We start from the raw sequence: 17,782 nt of genomic DNA, 5'->3' as shown, positions 1-17,782 counted from the left end.
CTCCTCGGCCCGCGCCCCGGCGGTGGAAGCCCGGGGCGGGGTCGCCGCCTCTGCGTGCCCTCCCGGCACAGACCGATGAGGGGCTGCCTGAACGGGGGGCCGCGCCGGCCCTGGGGGATGCCTCGGGGTCTGTCCCGTGTCCCTGCTGCGGCTGGGCCGTGCCCCGCCCCGCGGTGGGGGACGGGCAGGGGCCAGGCTCCGCGCCGGTGGCCGCGCACGCCTTTCCAGCGGAGGAGCGGCCGGCACCGCTTCTTGGACCTTTCGCCCCTGACGAAACGCTGTTAGGGGCGATTCCGAGCGCTGCCCCCCCGCGCCGGATTCGTGGGGCGTGGGGGCGGGTTCTGCGAGTGGTGCCGACGCCGGGCCGGGTTCTGCCGGTCCCATGCTGCCGGATTCCCATGCCTGCTCCCTGGAGCAGGACGGTGCCACGGCTTCGCAGGCTGTGCCTGTACCGGCGCCTCGGTCCTTCCCGGCGCTGGAGGCGGGCTGTGCTGAACTGCCTCCAGCCCCCCTCGCCTCGGGTTCCCGGGCATCGCCCGAGCCTGCGGCTGGAGCCGGCCCTCCCCCGTCGCGTCCTGCGGCTGTGGCAGACCAAGGTCCTGCGCTGTTTACCACTGGCTCCGGTGGTGCTGCCGCAGGGGAGAAGGCGGTGGCCTTGACGGGCCAGGGGTCCCAGGCTGCTGGAGCCTCTTCGGCTGGCCTGTGGACCTTGTCCTCCTGTAAAATGACTGTGCAGCTGAGCATATCAGGCATTCCATGTGCTTCCAAATGCTTTGGTCCAGTGGGTGAGGCCGTGAGTGCTCTTCTTGTGGCATGGTTGAACACCACTGCTCAAGGCACCATTGTTCACCTAGGGGACGTTGATTCAAATTTCCTGGGTTGCATTTCTGCCATGGGTTCCACACTCCTGCCTCCTGTTCCTATCCCTGCGGGACCTGGATTTGCTCACCTTGTGCCTTTTGAGTTTTATGTTCGCAGAGCTGAGAATCAGCTGCGGGGAGATGGTGGCTTCGGGTTTCCTGGACCTCGCTGGGTCACTGGACTGCTGTTCTGACAGCCAGGGATCATCCTGAACGGGTCTGCACCCTGTCCATCCTTGGTGAGATGCTGTCAGAGATTAGCCTCCGCGGGCTTCTTGACACTGGCATGGACATCACGATTGTCTGGTTTGCTGATGGACCCTTGGACCTGATGCTGACATTCAACACAAAGAAGAACTTGAGACTGACTCTTTGTTCAGCAGATTCTGTTGTTCCTATCTCATGATAGACTAGTCACCCTGCGTGACTTGATGCAAGAACAGTTGGATCACAGTGATCTGGAGTTTCAACCAGTCCCTGGGACATTCCTGTTTTCTGTATCAAGAAGAAGTCTGGGAAATGGAGGTTGCTACAACACCTCCAGAAAGTTCATGCTATGATGGAAAGCATGGGGATGTTGCAGGCTGGTATGCTTTCACCTGCCATGCTTCCTGCTGATTTGCTAGTCCTCATTGTGGATCTGAAGGATTGTTCTTTGCAATTCCTTTGCATCCCGATGACAGACCGAAATTTGTCTTTCTGGTGCCAGCTATTAATAATGCTGAGCCCACACAGAGATGTCAATGGAGGTTTTGCCATTTCACAAGGCTTGTGAAAATTTGCCGGCATTTGCCGATGATATGGGGCTCTAGCCCATTCTGGAGTTTGCAAGCAGTTTCCTGCTGCTTGTCTCTACAACCTCCCTTGAAATTATTTGAGGATCAAAATGATTTTGGGACAAACAGTCCTGCATTTGGAGGTGCAATTATTTTTTTTGCATTCAGTGCAGACACTGCATGAATGATGTCCAAATATTAATGGACTTTTACATGGTTGTGTCCCTATATGGGACTGACCACGACAGAACTGTCTCCCTTGTTTGGTCTATTAAAGGGGGACTCTGATTTTAAAGTCACCTCTGACACTGACATTACAGGCACAGTAGATGCTGGAGGAGGTTCTGCGAGCAGTTTCTGCTCCTCAACTTTATTACATTAATCATTCCATTGATGTTGCTGTTTTGTTTCTAGGTGGTTTTTTTTTTAGAGAGTAATGAGGCTGGATCAGCCCAACTGATGGAATTACAGGCTGCTGTCATAGCATTTCATACATTTTCCCAGGCACCTTTCAGTTTGGCCATGGATTCTGCCTCTGTGACCAAGTTGAGAGCCATCCACAAGCAGGTGTTGATGTTGGACATTTGTTTAATTTAATTTTTTTTGAGTGTTGTTGTTTTTCTGTTTTTTTAAAAAAAAAAAAAAAAGTTGTTTTTTTTTTGTAATAACGAAAGGGTGAGATATCACCCTGAAATTACAGCCTTCTGATTGTATGGAGTATTGTATTTTTCTATTATTTATTATTTTGATTGTTTATAATGTTGCTAGTTTCTTTGTTCATTTTTCTTTTTCTTTTCTTTTTGTTAAACCAGAAAGGGTGAGATGTCGCCCTGAAAACTCAGCTTCTGAGCTTGCTGACATGGTTTTTTAAAGACTTTCCCAGGACAGTAACTATAAACATAGATATGTGTACATTCTTTCTGTTACACGTCTTGTGATGGGCATCTCTCATGGCCAGTGCAGTGAGAAAGTGTTATCCTGACCACCCAATCCCTGGCTGTGGTCAGGAGCCTATAAATCCTGGGGGGAAAAATAAACCTCTCTCTTCTCTTCACCACACCTCGACCTGTGTCCATGTGATCTATTCATCTTCAGCGGCAACAGTCTCCCACAGGACATACTTAGGACAGACAGGTTTCCAAATAAATTCTGAACTGTAGACATATATATATATATATACACACACACACACACACACACAGTGAATTACACACTGGTGAAATTCATGCTTTCCATTTACACAGAACTCTGAAGCATCAAATTTATTTGTGAAGCTGGATACAAACCAACCCAGTTAAAAAGTTCTTTTTCTGCTCCTTGGTAGAGATGAGGTAACTTGAAACTGAATTGACACAGTATCACTGAGTAATGTGAGTAACTTTCTTATTAGCTATGAGTTCTAGGAGAGTAAGCCTCAAAGTAACATAGTTTTCATAAAGTTTTGTCTGCCAAAACATTTTTCATATATAGTGCAAGCTAAAAAGATTTATGATTGCATAATATAATTGTATCTTTGTTCCTTAGGGCGAGTATTTACAAGTAACAAAAAAGGAAGCATCTTTTCATTATTCACAATCCCAAGTATGTCATCCGTGAATCATCATTTGCACTTAAGGTACTCATATAGCAACACAGAGAAAATCCAAGAAGCCTTGGCTTTAGCAACTGCATGAGCAAGAACATATCAACAACTTTCCTTAAGGCTGCAGGAACAGTGGCATGCTTAAAGAAGTGTGAAAGGAGCCCCAGAAATATAAAAAGGATAGAAACATTTCCCTAATGTTGCTTGACCTGCCTTCATGCTAGCCCGAAGGTAGGTAACACCTACACATCTAGCCAGATAGTCAAACTCCTAGATTATGTTCCTGTCTTGCAGTACAGTAAAAAAAAATATACAGCTACATGTTCATGTTTGGACTTTGCATTCTGCAGCCTAGATAAGGGACATACACACATAAAATGTTAACTTTCTGGCTCTGAAGACATGAAATAATGGAGGATGTATTTGCTTGTTTTGGCTGGATTAATATTCTTCCTATTAGCTGGTATGGGCTCTGTTTTGGAGCTGTCCTGCAGTCTTAGGGATATTTTAGCTATTGCTAAGAAGTGCCAAAGAGCCAAGGCCTTTTCTGCTTCTCACCCCACTCCACTAGTGAGGAGACTGGGGGTTCACATGAAGTTGTAAAGAGACACAGGTGGGAAAGCTGACCCCAACTGACCAACAAAGACATTCTATACCATAGAGCACTGTGCTCAGCAATAGAGCTGGGGCAAGTAGGTAATGGTCAGAGTGATGGGTGTTTGTCTTTCTTAGTCACTGTTAACCTGCACTCTTGGAGTTAGCTGAACACCTGCCTGCCCATGGGAATCGGTGAATGAACTCCGTTTTTCTTTGCTTCATGTGCACAGCTTTTGCTTTGCCTATTTTACTGCCTTTATCTCACGAATTTTCTCAGTTTTACTCTTCCGATTCTCCTCTCACCACCCCACTGAGCTAGAATGAGCAAGCAGCCGTGTGGGGCTAGTTGATGGTCGTGGTTAAACTATGACAAGGAATGAGGCTCTCATTGTTATAAAGGCAGCATCCAATCTAAAGGTGAAGGCAGAATCCAGGTGCCAGTGGGGAACTCTTTGACAGGTGAAACATCCCACATGCTTTCTTAATAAAGTTGAATAGCTATAAGTTAAGGACAAACCTTAAACTAAAAAGCTTGTTCCCTTCACTTGTGAAGCTGTTGGACCAGACTACCACAGCCAAACCTCTCCACAGCTATGCCAGCCTGAGAGAACTGAGGTTCAAGGTGACAAATTCCAAATGAGAAAGTTCAAGAACAAGCTTCCAGGCTGGAGCAACAAGCCTCAGTCACAAAGACCTTTGTTACTCTTTGGATACACAAATGTCAGGACATAATTTTGGGAAAAGCAGACTTCTCAGAAGGAGACTCCAGAATGGTATTCAATGGATAGAGTCTGCACTGCCTCCTTGAAGACAGCTCCCGCCTGTGTTTCTATTAGGTCAATGACTTTGAGTGGCAGCAAATTTTAGGAGTCCCTTTGGTGCCTCAGATCTAGCTGGCTGCTGCTCCTTGCTTCTCGCTTCAGGCTTGTGATGTTCCTGTCCAAGCTTGTGGGACAGGCTGGGTTTGCCTGACGTACACACCCTGCAGCCTCTGAGAGCCACTCCATTGGCCTGAAGCTGCTCCAACGCTCCCTGTGGGAAAACCAATCTCTTCCCATCCAGCCACTTCATTCCACCTGATTCAATTTCCCCATCAAAAAAGTGAAAAATAAGAATATTAAAAAGAAATGTTAAATTAAAATGTTAAAAATAATCAAAAAACAACAGTATGAAAGAAAATACTGATCACAACCTTTCCAAAGGTAATTATGGTCACTCTTTAGCATCAGAGAAGTAACTATGACAAACTACAAGATAGAGGGCCACTTCTGGCCATGGACCTGGCACACTTTGGGCAAACACATTAGAAAGAGATAGCCATTTTGTGAGTGCAAATACTGACAGCACCTACAACTTAGAAGAACTACCAGTTCTCAAGTGCAACCTAGCTAGAGAACTATTATAATCTACTGGTCATTAATTAAATTTATGCTTGTCATCCTTTCAGGGCAGGACAGATAATCTCCAGAGAAAAACAGAGATGAACAACTGAGACACAGGGATGAAATATATATGGTTCCCATCCCAAATGGCTGTTTAGGCATTATATCTCAGTCCAACCAACTGCCACTAGAGCAGGCTTAAATAATATTATCAAATTTAAATAATATAATTTTGGTATATTTATATACAAGATAGAAATTACTTATAGCATATGTTATCACAGGAAATAGAAAGAAAGCCTATGTGGGGAAATAGGTAGTTTAAATGGAGACTACAGCTGTAACAGGGGGAAAAGTTGGGAAGTAAAGATAAGGAACATGCCTCTGGAGCTTGCATCTTATGAAAAGACAGGTTTCCTCCCCACTTGCAAACACCTCCATGACAGTAGTGACCAATCCCTAATTTTGTCCTAGCTAAGAATTTAAAAAGGAAAAGGGAGTAGCCATAGACCATCAAATATCAACATGAACAGGCTTGTGAGTTTTGAAGACTTTGTTTTCTATATTCTCTTCAATAATTAATCACCTTGATGTAAGACAACGATTCTCATTATGAAACTTCAGGAAGTTCTTATGTGCTTCTGCATTCCATTATTATTTGCAATATATGCATAACCTGTTTGTGCTTTATTTTTCTCACCTCTATGATGCAAGCATCTTCAGTTTTTATAGGTAATAAAAGAGCAGATGTCATTTTAGAGACTAAACAAACAATTTTTGAATTACTATTGTCCATGCTAGATATGACTAAAAGAAGGCAAAGAATAACTGAAAAGTGCTGTCATCTAATGACATCTATTGTAAACTTGTGTATCTTCTTCTAATTTAATAATATTTTTAGTTAAAATTTAAGAAACTCTAATATAGTTGACGTTTCTTCCTAACCTAAAAGGCTTTTCAGTTACCTAGCATTTTCTCAAAGTGAGCTTTTGGCCTGGAATTGGTCATTTAGACTCAAAAGTTTTAAAGAAAGCTTGGTCTCATCTCACAACTAGATCAGAAGCCAAATCTACAGTTCCTCTTCTACTCATCACTTTCTCAATGAAACATTCCAGCCATTCTTCCTTTAAAAATCCTGTATTCTCCTTGAGAGGAATCCAAGCTTCATGGTAAAATTTGCTATGATTTTTTTTCCCCAATGATGAAACTTGCTTTTGTAGACTTTCATGTTTTACAAGTTCTGCTTCAAATGATGCTTTGAAGCTAAGAAAATTATGACAGCTTTCACAGAAGTGGTTGTCACAAAACACAGAAGAAGGGATCGAAACAGCAGAAGCCATTAACTTCAACACATCACACAAACACCTATTTTCATCAGCTATTGCTTCAGACTAATGGAACATAAAAGAACTCATTTCAACACTGTATTGATATGTTTCTGAAGGAGAACAAATGAATTCTTTTAGAGAAAACAAACTAAAAGGAGGTTCCTAAACTAGCCCATAAGCAAATGAGGATGAATCAACAGAGGCAATGCTGTTGCTGCAAAACCCATCTTTGGAACAGTTTGCAAACTATGGTTAAGTTCTCAAGAGACTAAAGTAAGCTAATTGAGAGAAAGTACGAGCAACAGGCCTCAAATGATGGGATACACATATATTATACATCTACTAAGTGAAGGCCTTTATTACTTTCTGCATTTTTTTCTGGAGAATGGACGAAACTGACAGAAATAAGACTTGACCCAGGCCTTGTAATAACTTAGGAAGGGATATGTCACGTCTCTCCAGCTCCCTTTGTTATCCTTCTATCCTGGATGGACTGGTAACAGGCAGAAAAAAAGGAAAATGAGACATAACAGCAGGTCAGGTAATTATAAGAACAAAAAAAAGTAAGCTGAGTGCATAGTGTAGATGACAGCGACAAAACACAAAATGGAAATGGCTTTATACATAAAAGCATATTTCAGATCAAAGGCTCAGCTATCTGCCTTCTCCAAGAGGTCAAACAAGCAATTCCAACCACAGCCTGCTAGAGAGCAGCCAGAAAACATGCATTTCAGCTTCATCTAGTCAGAGACTTCTCAAAGTTAGTCTTACTAACTTTTCTGTTGTCGTTTTTAATTTAACTGTGTCCCCAGCTGTTAACACAAACCCAGCGTTACTTCCCCAAACATGTTATAATTCCATACCTACACCCCTAAATATATTAAGTGAAAGCATTTAGCTTTAAAAAGGGCATTACATTTACTAGTTTTATCCTAAGGAATATGGACATAGACTGCAATGTTAGTACATAAAAACCCATTTAGTTTGCATGGTCTAGATTCCTCAAAATATCTGGCACCTGGGACTAAAACACAAACAAAAGGAGTTTTGATTACCTTAAAACATAGGAGAACAACATACATAATGCAGTCTTGACTGAATTGTAAAGGAAGCAACAAACCAAAAGGTAACAAGATGCTAGGACATCCATAAAGAAGATTGAAAATAATGTCATTTTACTGCAAAGTGCAGTGGTGAATGTTTTTTCCAGAACCCTGGAGAATGCTGAAAAACTAAGTAGTGCAGAGTTTTAAAAACACTAGGTTACAGTATTTTATATTGGCAATTGACAGAATTAAAGCTAAACAGTGTACCCTGCATTATGCCTTCCTTATTTATTCATCTGAATAGCAGGTAACTTTTCTATACATTTCAACTTCACTGACTGAGACCGAGACTAAAGGAGATTTCACCTTTAAAAAGAAAGTTTTCAAAATAAAAGAAGACAAAATTAAGAAGGCAAATTGTACCAGTTACTTGAAAATGTTGTTTAAGCCAAGTTGACTCAAAGGTAAGTGGGCTTGAGTGCTTCCAGACATTCTAGATTCTGTTTGTGCATGAAAATGATTTGCTGGATTTTTAAATCTTCAGTTAAAAAAACCTTAATCTATACAATAGACAAAATGTTAAGCATATCTATCAAGAGTTATTCAAAATATGGTTGACAATTTTTATATACAATATACTGAAAAAGAGAAATAGTGACAATTATTAGGCAGAAGAAATCTCATTAAAGATATATAAATAGTCATGCACATGGATACTGAAAATAACTGTAACAAATAGCAAATAAAGCCCAATAAGTTTCAGTATGAAGTTAGCAAATATGATGAAAGCTTACAGAAAGGGTTTTTTCCAGACCACCCTTGAAAAAGAATACTAAAAATTACTAGATTTCAAACTATTTAGATACTTAGGTAAAAATACTTTTTTTGAAAAATTTAGACTCTCAGCAAATTTTTCAACCTCTGAAGGCCTTTGGTCCCTCTCCTTGACCTCCACAGTCTGAATAACATTGCATTAAAGTCACCTCAAAGTCTCCTCCTTTTTTTCTCTTTCCCTATCTCCAACACTGCAAAGAAAAAAAAAATCATACATTTCTAGGTTTCACTCTCCTTGACTCTAATCTTCAGGGACACATAATTTAGAATTTTCTGCATGTTTATCAGCCTTTCAAAGCTCCATCAAGATGCCTTTTTGAATAGATACACTGATTCTGCATTTTTCTGCACTATTTCCTCCATTACTAGCACTTGAGAAAAAAAGAAAAAAAAATGAAGGCAAGGTATGGATACACTGATAACTCCCAAATTCTATTATAGGCCTCCAAAGCTGATGGTTAATCCAAATCATTAATAGCCACTGATGACTCTTTCTGAACACATATGTTTGGTGTCCATAGTTAAACTGTGGCAATTATTGCCTCAGAGCATGTAAGATATGCTAAGAGTTTGCTTTTGCTTTATTTAACGCAACACAGGTTCATCGAGGTACCCCTATTTTCTATACTTTCTACCCCTTAATATTCATTATTTACAGATCTGTCTTACCTTCGATGAATCACATCACATGCCTTTCCAAACTAAGGCAATCCAATTCTTTTACTCTGGTCTAGCACTGAGGATGTTTAATAGGGAAACACCCTTATGCTCCATACTGTCACTACTCTGATACCATGGTGTATTTCTGAGAGGAAGAAACTAAAAATGTGACATTCAAGATGCAAGTATACCAGGGATGTATACCAAAGTGTGATGTTTTCTATTTGGCACTTGGTTTTTTTTATCTCTCTAATAATTCAAAACCTTTTTCCTTGCTCTTTCGAAATGCTGAATAACATGGTATTTTCAGCAAACTCAAGATAACTCTTATACATTTTTCTTCAAGAGTAGTAGTCAGTTAATAGGTGCATATAAATATGCATATATGCTTTTGGAGGTTGTCACCAACTTTCTGCACATGCATTAGTTTTTATTTATTGAAACTTCACCTACCGTTTTATTATCCAGCCCAGCTTTTTGGATTGTGACTTTTTAAAAAACTAAATAATAAACAATTCAAGTACAATCAAATTTTTCTACAAGTCTTATTAATCACTTTTATAGCTGAACACCTAAAGCAATCTTGTACTCTGCTAATTTTGCAGACAAGCAGATTTAAGCCATCAGATACACACCAGTTTTGTAGTCAGCTACCTCTTATCAGGAACTAAGTTTCATTAAATGATTTACAGTACCAACCTGCTTTCTATCAGATCACCTCTTTAGATTTTTTGTTTTTTGAGAAAACCCATAAAGTCCTGACATTAAGTCAGCAAAATGTTCTGTTCTGAGTTCATATAAGAGTCTAGAGGACTTATAGTTCAGATTGTAAACAGACATACAACCCTTTTGAGTCAAACTGTAAAGACAATAAGCATAATTCACCATATTGCATCGTATTTTCAAACAAGCACACAATATTTTCCACGAAGTTTCTGACCATTTTACATAAACTTAGATTTCTTCTCCAGTCTACAGGTTTTTCAAAAGCTATGTTAATATTTAAGTATTATTCCTGATGATGTGAGGACACACAGCTACAAACAGGTAAGGGGAAAAAAAAGTTAAAATTCCTTCGAAGTTTTACAGTTTCTCCAAAACATCTTTACGTCACTGGAGAATTTTTAAAAAAGATACTCTGTAATTTTTAAATTCTGTTATTTTTAAAGTAATTATCTCAGTTTTGCCAGCTGTTCTCATCAGAAAATTTCTTCTCCCTTGAACTTGTTTCATAATTTATGAAACTATTTTTAACCAAAATTTTACATGTTCAGTACAACGTAATTCATTTCTAAGTACTTAATTTTGGTAAATTAAAGTTAAATCAGTTATGAAGTTCACTACTGCAATTCACCACCATACATTAAACAAACAAATCCACATACAGTTGAGCCGGAACTGTATTTTTAACATACCAGAATCTGAGTAAGAGAGCTTGAGAGGGAAGCAAACTTTCAGACAGATTAATAAAAGATTCCAAAAGTTTTAAAAGCAGAATGTTATGAGTTATCAACATATACACTGCTCTAATCTCTAACTTTCAGTTAATGTATTTGAAGTTCTTAAAATCTCCTCACATTCACGTGAACTAACATGTAAGTACAACTGATTAACACGTAAGCAAAGAAGCTATAAGTGTGTTTAATATATTTAACTTATGGTAAGTTTTCAATGTTCTCATTTCCTGAAGATGAGCTCAGATGTAATGGTGGCTCTAGGCCTTCACTGCTAAGGAGATATTATCCGTTTTCAGTTAAGCAAAACCAGTTCAACTCAGACCCTCAAGAATGCATGTTTTGAAGTTTTGCTGGCATCTACATGTAAGTTGTGAAGCAATTTGTTACGTTTTATCTTCAGTCCAATATCAAGGACATCCAAAAAACCCTCAAGCATGAAAAGCGAAGGCCTCCCACTGATTTCACTTGGCGTTTGATCAAACCCAGTGCCTATTCATCATGACTGTGAAGTACTGTCCACAACTACAAGGCCATAAAAATTCTAAGTAGCAAGGTAGTTTCTTTGTCTGTATGAATACTGGTGAACACAGATGTATGGACAAAAAAGGCTTTGGGGTTTTGCCTATTAAGTAATTTTTTGAAATACACTTTTTTCTTTTCTAAATAACTGGATTTGGTACCCTGTATGAAAGAAACCTTCATGTCTTAGTCTTAAAGGACTTAAAGCTTGATCACAGTAACCTGGCCTCTAGTTCTATAGCCAAGTATCAACCACTAACTGGTCAGTCCCTTACATACTTTCTGAAGATAACAGCACTAAATATGGAGGATCTCACAAAGCTTAGATTTAACTTTCTGAAATCAAAGGCACCAGTAGAGGTGTCTACTCTGATTTTTCCAAATTTCAGAAACACTTAGCCTTTTTATTTCCAGCTATTGATGCCTACTACCTCCCACGTTTTTGCTATGGCAATGTTGTTCTGCACACATGAAAAATAAGCAAAATTTTCACAGGGAAATTATTTATTTTGATTAAGGAAAAATTTGTTGGCATAAGTGTGAAACATTTTTAGAATCAAAAATATAACACCATTTCTTCCCAAGTAGTCTGATTCTTAGCAATAAAAGTATCTTAAATTCCATTTAAAATTCAACATTAATGCTAGATAAAATAATCTATGAACATTGTTTGTGCTGTGGTTTTATGTTCACAGTTGTCCTCCCAGTTCTTGGAAGAATATACAGACAGCCCAAAACATGTAACACAGCATATGAATATCAAGCTTCACTTGCCTGGTGTCTATATAATAAGTGAGAGTCCAAAATCAGAAGAAAAGGTTTGGTAATCCATATGGTGAAATTAACATGGTAAAACTCACTGCTTGAATGTCTTTACATATTATTACAACTATATCAGCAACAGTCCATAATTAAATCAGAAAATGCCTATATAAGTTCAGCCCAGATTTTACATATACATAAAATATAATACTGTCTTCAATTCCTTTATTATGCCTTCTCCAGAATTCAGTGAACATATGGACTGTTTGGCTGGCTTATCAATACAACTTTTCACATTTACCTTACAAAATACATACTAAGCACACTGACTATGTCTACTAAATATATCTTATATTTTAATCTTGAAATTAATACAGACTTGCTTCTTTGATAGGCATTTCTCAATTTGATAATACCATTCATTACAACTTGGCTTTTATTTCCGTGTCCCTCATAAAGGGCCTTGGGGCAAGCAGGGTCGTCCCCATTATCATATATAAAAAGATTTAAGTCCAAAACACAACTGTGCTTGCAGTGCTCAGCACTTTCAAGAATGCATGGTATTTGGTAAGGATCTTGTCATACTTGGAGGGAAGTCCTCATGGATTTGAGTAGCACTTATATATAAAGAGCATTCATATAAACAAAACCAGGTTTCTGATGCTGGAAGCCCAAAAAAAAGAGAAGTGTATCACTTACTGAACACGTTCTAGGGTCAGATGACTAGCCCATAATTAAGTAAAAATGCCATTAGAAGTTACTTTTCCACAGCGACATTTCATAACAACCCACCCTTTTTTCCTTTCATGATCTTATACATTTTTTATTCTGTTTTTCAAATCCAGAAATATTTAAATATTTCACAAACACCTTTGACTCCTCACATACCTAAATGTTCCATCCTTTACACTAAATGAAGCAAAATACACCTGAAAAATTTATATACAATCAAAATATAAAATGAAACAATGTAATGGGCAACATTATAAAACAAGTAACCAATTACAACAAGTACAATTACAAACAGTAATACATATTTCCAAGCTTCCACATGGTTTTTAACTTTGTTATGAACTTTCATTCTGGGTTGTTTGGTTTGTGGTTTGTTGTTTGGTGGGTTTTTTTTCAAAAGAAGGAATCTGGATACAATAGAGATGTCCCTCTCTAATAAGCCTCCACTGATCAGACACAATTTAGTTTTTGTTTTTCCCTTGCCGCCTTCGAGTCTTGTCTCATCCTTAAAATTTCACAGGAACAGCAGAAATTTAACACCAGATGACATATATTCCAATTTTTATGTCTTGCTCCAAAAGCAGAAAACACTCTTCTCAAAGATTATAGATAATGTAATTAATTTTCCTTCTAAACTCACTGTGAAAACTGACAAAATTAAGCTGATTAAAATACTTAAAACCTCCCAAATTCTTAAAAAACTAACCCCCCAAAAAACCCAACAAAACCAAACAAAAACAACTTCCCCACAAATCAGAAACAGATACCTAATACAGAAAAGGTCTAAAACATGAAAGCCTGCCAGAAAAACATATGCAGCAAGTTAATACAAGCCATTTCATGCACATGTACTATTTATAAAACATTTCTTCAACCCTAGCTACCCAGTATAATATGTTTTGTCATCATAGATACAAGTACTGCTTTCTCTCAAATGATGAAAGGAAAAACAAGAGAAGGCATCTTTCTCTACTGCATTATACAAATGACCAAGTTTTTAACTCCAAAATTGCCAAGTTAGAAAGAGAACATAATGTACATTAGAAGAAATTATGTACAACTAAAATAATCAACCACAGAACACACCTATGAAGTTTATCAATGTTACTCTTTCAGGAAGAATATGAAATTATGCATTTTAAAACTAGAATTCAAGAGATTACTGAGTTTTAAAAAAATCAAAACAGAGCAAAGCACAACGCAACTCTTAATATGTGTTTCTACTCATTGTAATAGTAACTTCTCTTATTTGACAAAAGAACAAACAAATCAGCTTTTCCTCTACTACAAATTCAAATCAAATGGGAATTATTTCACCATGCTTTGAAAAAAGCTTTTTAAAAAATGTAGTGTTTATAGGCTTCAACTGTATAATACAGCTGAAAAATATTCAGGCCAATTCTGTGCAGCAACATTTATCATTCAAGAGAAGAAAAAGCACTTTTAGTTAAAACATCATCACATTATAAAACTGAGTTCATTTAAGATTGCTGATTTTTCTGAAAAATTACTTCAGGCACACAGGAATATGTCAAAATAAAACTTGTACATCATAAATCCTTCTGCCTCCTTCCCTCATTCTTCCTTAAAACCAGAGAGGAACACTATTTTTAAGCTGCAAACAGTAAAAAAATTGTTGGCTAATTGAACAAGGTGTCAAGCTGAGATAAAATTACATTTACAATACAGATTAAATGAAACAAACTTTTAGCTTAGAATCAGAATGCTGCAGTCTTAATAATCTGCCCAGGAACTAATAATTTTATCAAAAATACTTCCAAGAAGCAATAAAGGTAACATTTTCTAGTTTTGGTTAAGCATTCAAGATTAGAATTACTTTCAAACTTAACAAACATACTTATTCTGGAACTATTTTACCAAAATGCAGTATTCTTCAGATGGCTTTTTTACCTCTTACAAAAATATATTATCCAAGTGTTACAACAAATTATGTATTCTAATATGGTTCCATGTGTTTAAGTCTTGCAACATCAGATAAAAAGCTAATGACTTTCCACAGTTCACCAGATTATCTCAGGAAACTAAAATGAAAAGTAACTTTCTATGTAATCTTCTAGAATTAATAACAGTATAAATACTACATATCTCTTTTTTATGTATTTTATATATCACCCAATATTCCCAGCAACCACAAAATTTTAAGTCTGACCTAATTAATTCAGCCATGCATTTGAAGGGTAAGACAGTAAGATAAACAGGTGGTGTTTAGCTACATATGGCAGACGTTCTCTCTCTTCAAAAGCATTCATCTGAGTGAAGAGCCCAGAAAAAATAAGGTCAGCATCTAGTGGAAAAATATCACTTCATATACTGCATAACAGAACTAGTAAATAGGAACTAAAAAGTAGAACTTCCCAATTAATAAGAATCTCAGTTGCCTTTACCCTACCTTTATCTGCTGTCTTCTAAGCATTGCAAGTTCCCTCATATCTCGGAATGGTTGCAGTAAGTACTGGTAGAGCTCCGTGGTTGCTTCTGCAAGATTACTGTAGGCTTCATCTTCCATTTGGTACAATTCAAGGAGCTCTACCATACTTTCCGTGTTCTTATGTTTTTCCAGAAGCTGCAGAAAAAGTATGAGTTTTAATGCAAATATTGGAACACTCCTGCTAAAAGTGAAAGTAGTTAAAGAAACATTTTTTAGCCTATCCTATTATCTTCCCCTTCGTACAAAATCACGGGGCAAATAAACAAAACAATCTCAGTCCCCAAAATATATCTTCAACTCAGCCAGTTAAGTATGAGCACATCTCTGATAACCTTGACTGAGCAGCACTCAGACTGATTTTTTAATTTCCAAAAATTTCTGGAAGATAATGAATATGAGCACAAAGACAGTAGAAAAAGCAACTTAGCACACCAATTTATAATGTAGTGATCAGGTATGCCACCTCAGACACTTCCCACTTTTGGGCATCGGAGCAGTGCTAGACAAAGAGACAAAAGGAGAAGCTGCATTTTGAACTTCCTATAATTTTGTGAATTTTTGGTGTTTGGGTTTTGCGGTTTTTTGTCAGTCTGTTCTTTAGATCCACACAGCCCCCACTGCATCGGTGTAGCCTCAGACAGAGAGTAACTTATAAGAAACAAAATTTCATAGAAAGTTCAATCACAAAACTTCAAATGTATGAACCTTTCATTCACTTTATTTTTACAATGGGAATTACCTAAGCATTATAATCTTTAAAAAATACTTAGTATAAAATTATTTTAATTAATGTAAGAAAATACAACATCAAAGTCAGTCTGTTCTTTTAGTTCTTATGAAGCAGAAAATTCACTTGTACAAACTAGCTACAATGTATGAATTTTTTTTATTACAGATGCTCATTTTGCATCTGAGCAGACATCACACGGTGCTGGAAACCTTTCACCATTTCTAATAAAAAGTATTTAGTTGTTTAATAAAAATTAATTGCATATAGACATGTAGAATACTTAATGTATTTACAAAGACAAGATTATCTGATATTAATTCCCCTCTTATATAATTTTCTAAGTCAAAGTCTCTTTTATATTATCATCTCAAAAGCATATATTCACAGTCCAAGTTTAAATAAACTTAACAAAGGTCAGGAACATTGTGGAATAAATACATCCTATCTTCTATCTGCTCATTCAAGTTGGATGCAAAGCCACCCGTGAAATACTCTCTGTATAATGAACTGTGTTTCAGTTACCAGAATGAGTATGAAAAATGTCATTCTTCATAATGGAAAGTTTGTTTTAGTACATCCCTGTAACTCCACCTTTAAAGCACTAAAGGAAGTCAGAGAGATGATGCAGATCAGAATGCAGAGATGCTCATAGTGGCTTTTCCTAATTTTCAACTCCTTCAAATATACCAAACTTTCATTGAAAAAAACACCAAAGTGGGGGCAGGCAATTCATAACCATTTATTATAGAATTATATATATATTTATTCTTTAACTATTAACACAATATAAACTTCCATTATTCATCCCTAAGTCAACAATGCATGCAGAATACATTTCCTGTTACTAATGAGGGCTTTCTGAATGAAAATGGGAACAAAATTTCATTTAACCTGCCATTCCAGAAAAAGACATAATCAAACCTGCAAAATTACTTAGAAACCAAAGAGTATCATTTTATGTGGTTTAATGCAAAGGTCAATGAGCTGTTCAACAGAGGTATTCTTCAATTCTTCAAAACAGATAGGAAAGCAACCAGCCTGAGTGTACTTGTTACATACAGCCTCATTACACCCATCCATCTATTCAGACCCTATTTTCAAGAAAAACACTAATCTTGCACATAAAGCTTGAATACTGTGCTCAGCTTTGGGTGCCTCATTACAGGAAAGGCACTAAGGTGCCTTTCACAAAACTGGTGAATTGTCTAGAGAGAAATTTTTATAAGATTAGCCTAAATAAATCGAAATACCTGACTCCTGGTCAGAAATTGCTGCTTGCCCTACATGCTATCAGGGAAGCAGGAAGCAGAGAAACTATAGTGTTCTATTACAACATGTCTTTCCCCGAGAAGAGAGATGGAGGGAAAGACCTACAAAAAACTAAACGGGATTTCTAGATACAGCACCTGTCAAAAAGGTACAATAGCTCACTTAAAACCTACTTGAAAAAGTGTATTTAAACAAATATCCAATCAAAGAGAAGTAGATCAGCTTATAGGGAAGCTCACCTTAACTATACGAACTAACTACAAAAATCAACTCAAAGTTTATTAATCAAAGTGAAATAAGACAGTACAGCGAATACAGCACTTGGAAATACCATTGCCAACCCTCTTTCCCTAATCCTGCCCAATGCAGGCTGGAGGTTGCTGTGGTTAATCCTAATGGAGTGTTACTCCTTCACTAAATGTACAGTTTGTCTCTATTGGTAACTGCTTTTTTAACTGAACCTTGTACCCGTGTGGGGATTGGTTTCTTCTCCCAAGCAACAAGTGATAGGACAAAAGGAAATAACCTCAAATTGTGCCAGGTTTAGAATGAATAGCAAAAGAATTTATTCACAGAAAGAGCTGTCAAGCACTGAAACAGACTGCACAGGAAAGTGGCTCAGTCATCAACCCTGGGGGTATTTAAAAGGTGAGCAGATGTAGCACTTAGGGGCATGTTTTAGCAGTGGGTTTGGCAGTGTGACATTAACGATTGGACCTGGTGATCTTAAAGGTTTTCTCTGACATAGATGATTCTATATAAATGGTTTAAAGGAATAGAGAACTATTCTCTCTCACAT

General features: G+C 37.7%; 1 protein-coding gene across 2 annotated transcripts in view; it reads right to left on the bottom strand.

Annotated features, from left to right (window-relative positions):
* The window catches only part of JMY (junction mediating and regulatory protein, p53 cofactor), a 65,576-nt gene that overhangs the window by 34,076 nt on the left and 13,718 nt on the right, over positions 1-17,782 (bottom strand). For both annotated transcript variants that reach the window (XM_058865053.1, XM_058865054.1), the window contains exon 2: positions 14,946-15,119. In XM_058865053.1, coding sequence (XP_058721036.1) covers positions 14,946-15,119 — 174 coding nt within the window. The remainder of the gene's footprint in view (positions 1-14,945; positions 15,120-17,782) is intronic.

This window comes from Poecile atricapillus, chromosome Z (assembly GCF_030490865.1).
Source record: "Poecile atricapillus isolate bPoeAtr1 chromosome Z, bPoeAtr1.hap1, whole genome shotgun sequence".
In the NCBI taxonomy this organism is placed as follows: domain Eukaryota; kingdom Metazoa; phylum Chordata; class Aves; order Passeriformes; family Paridae; genus Poecile; species Poecile atricapillus.
This window is presented reverse-complemented; position numbering and strand designations above follow the sequence as displayed.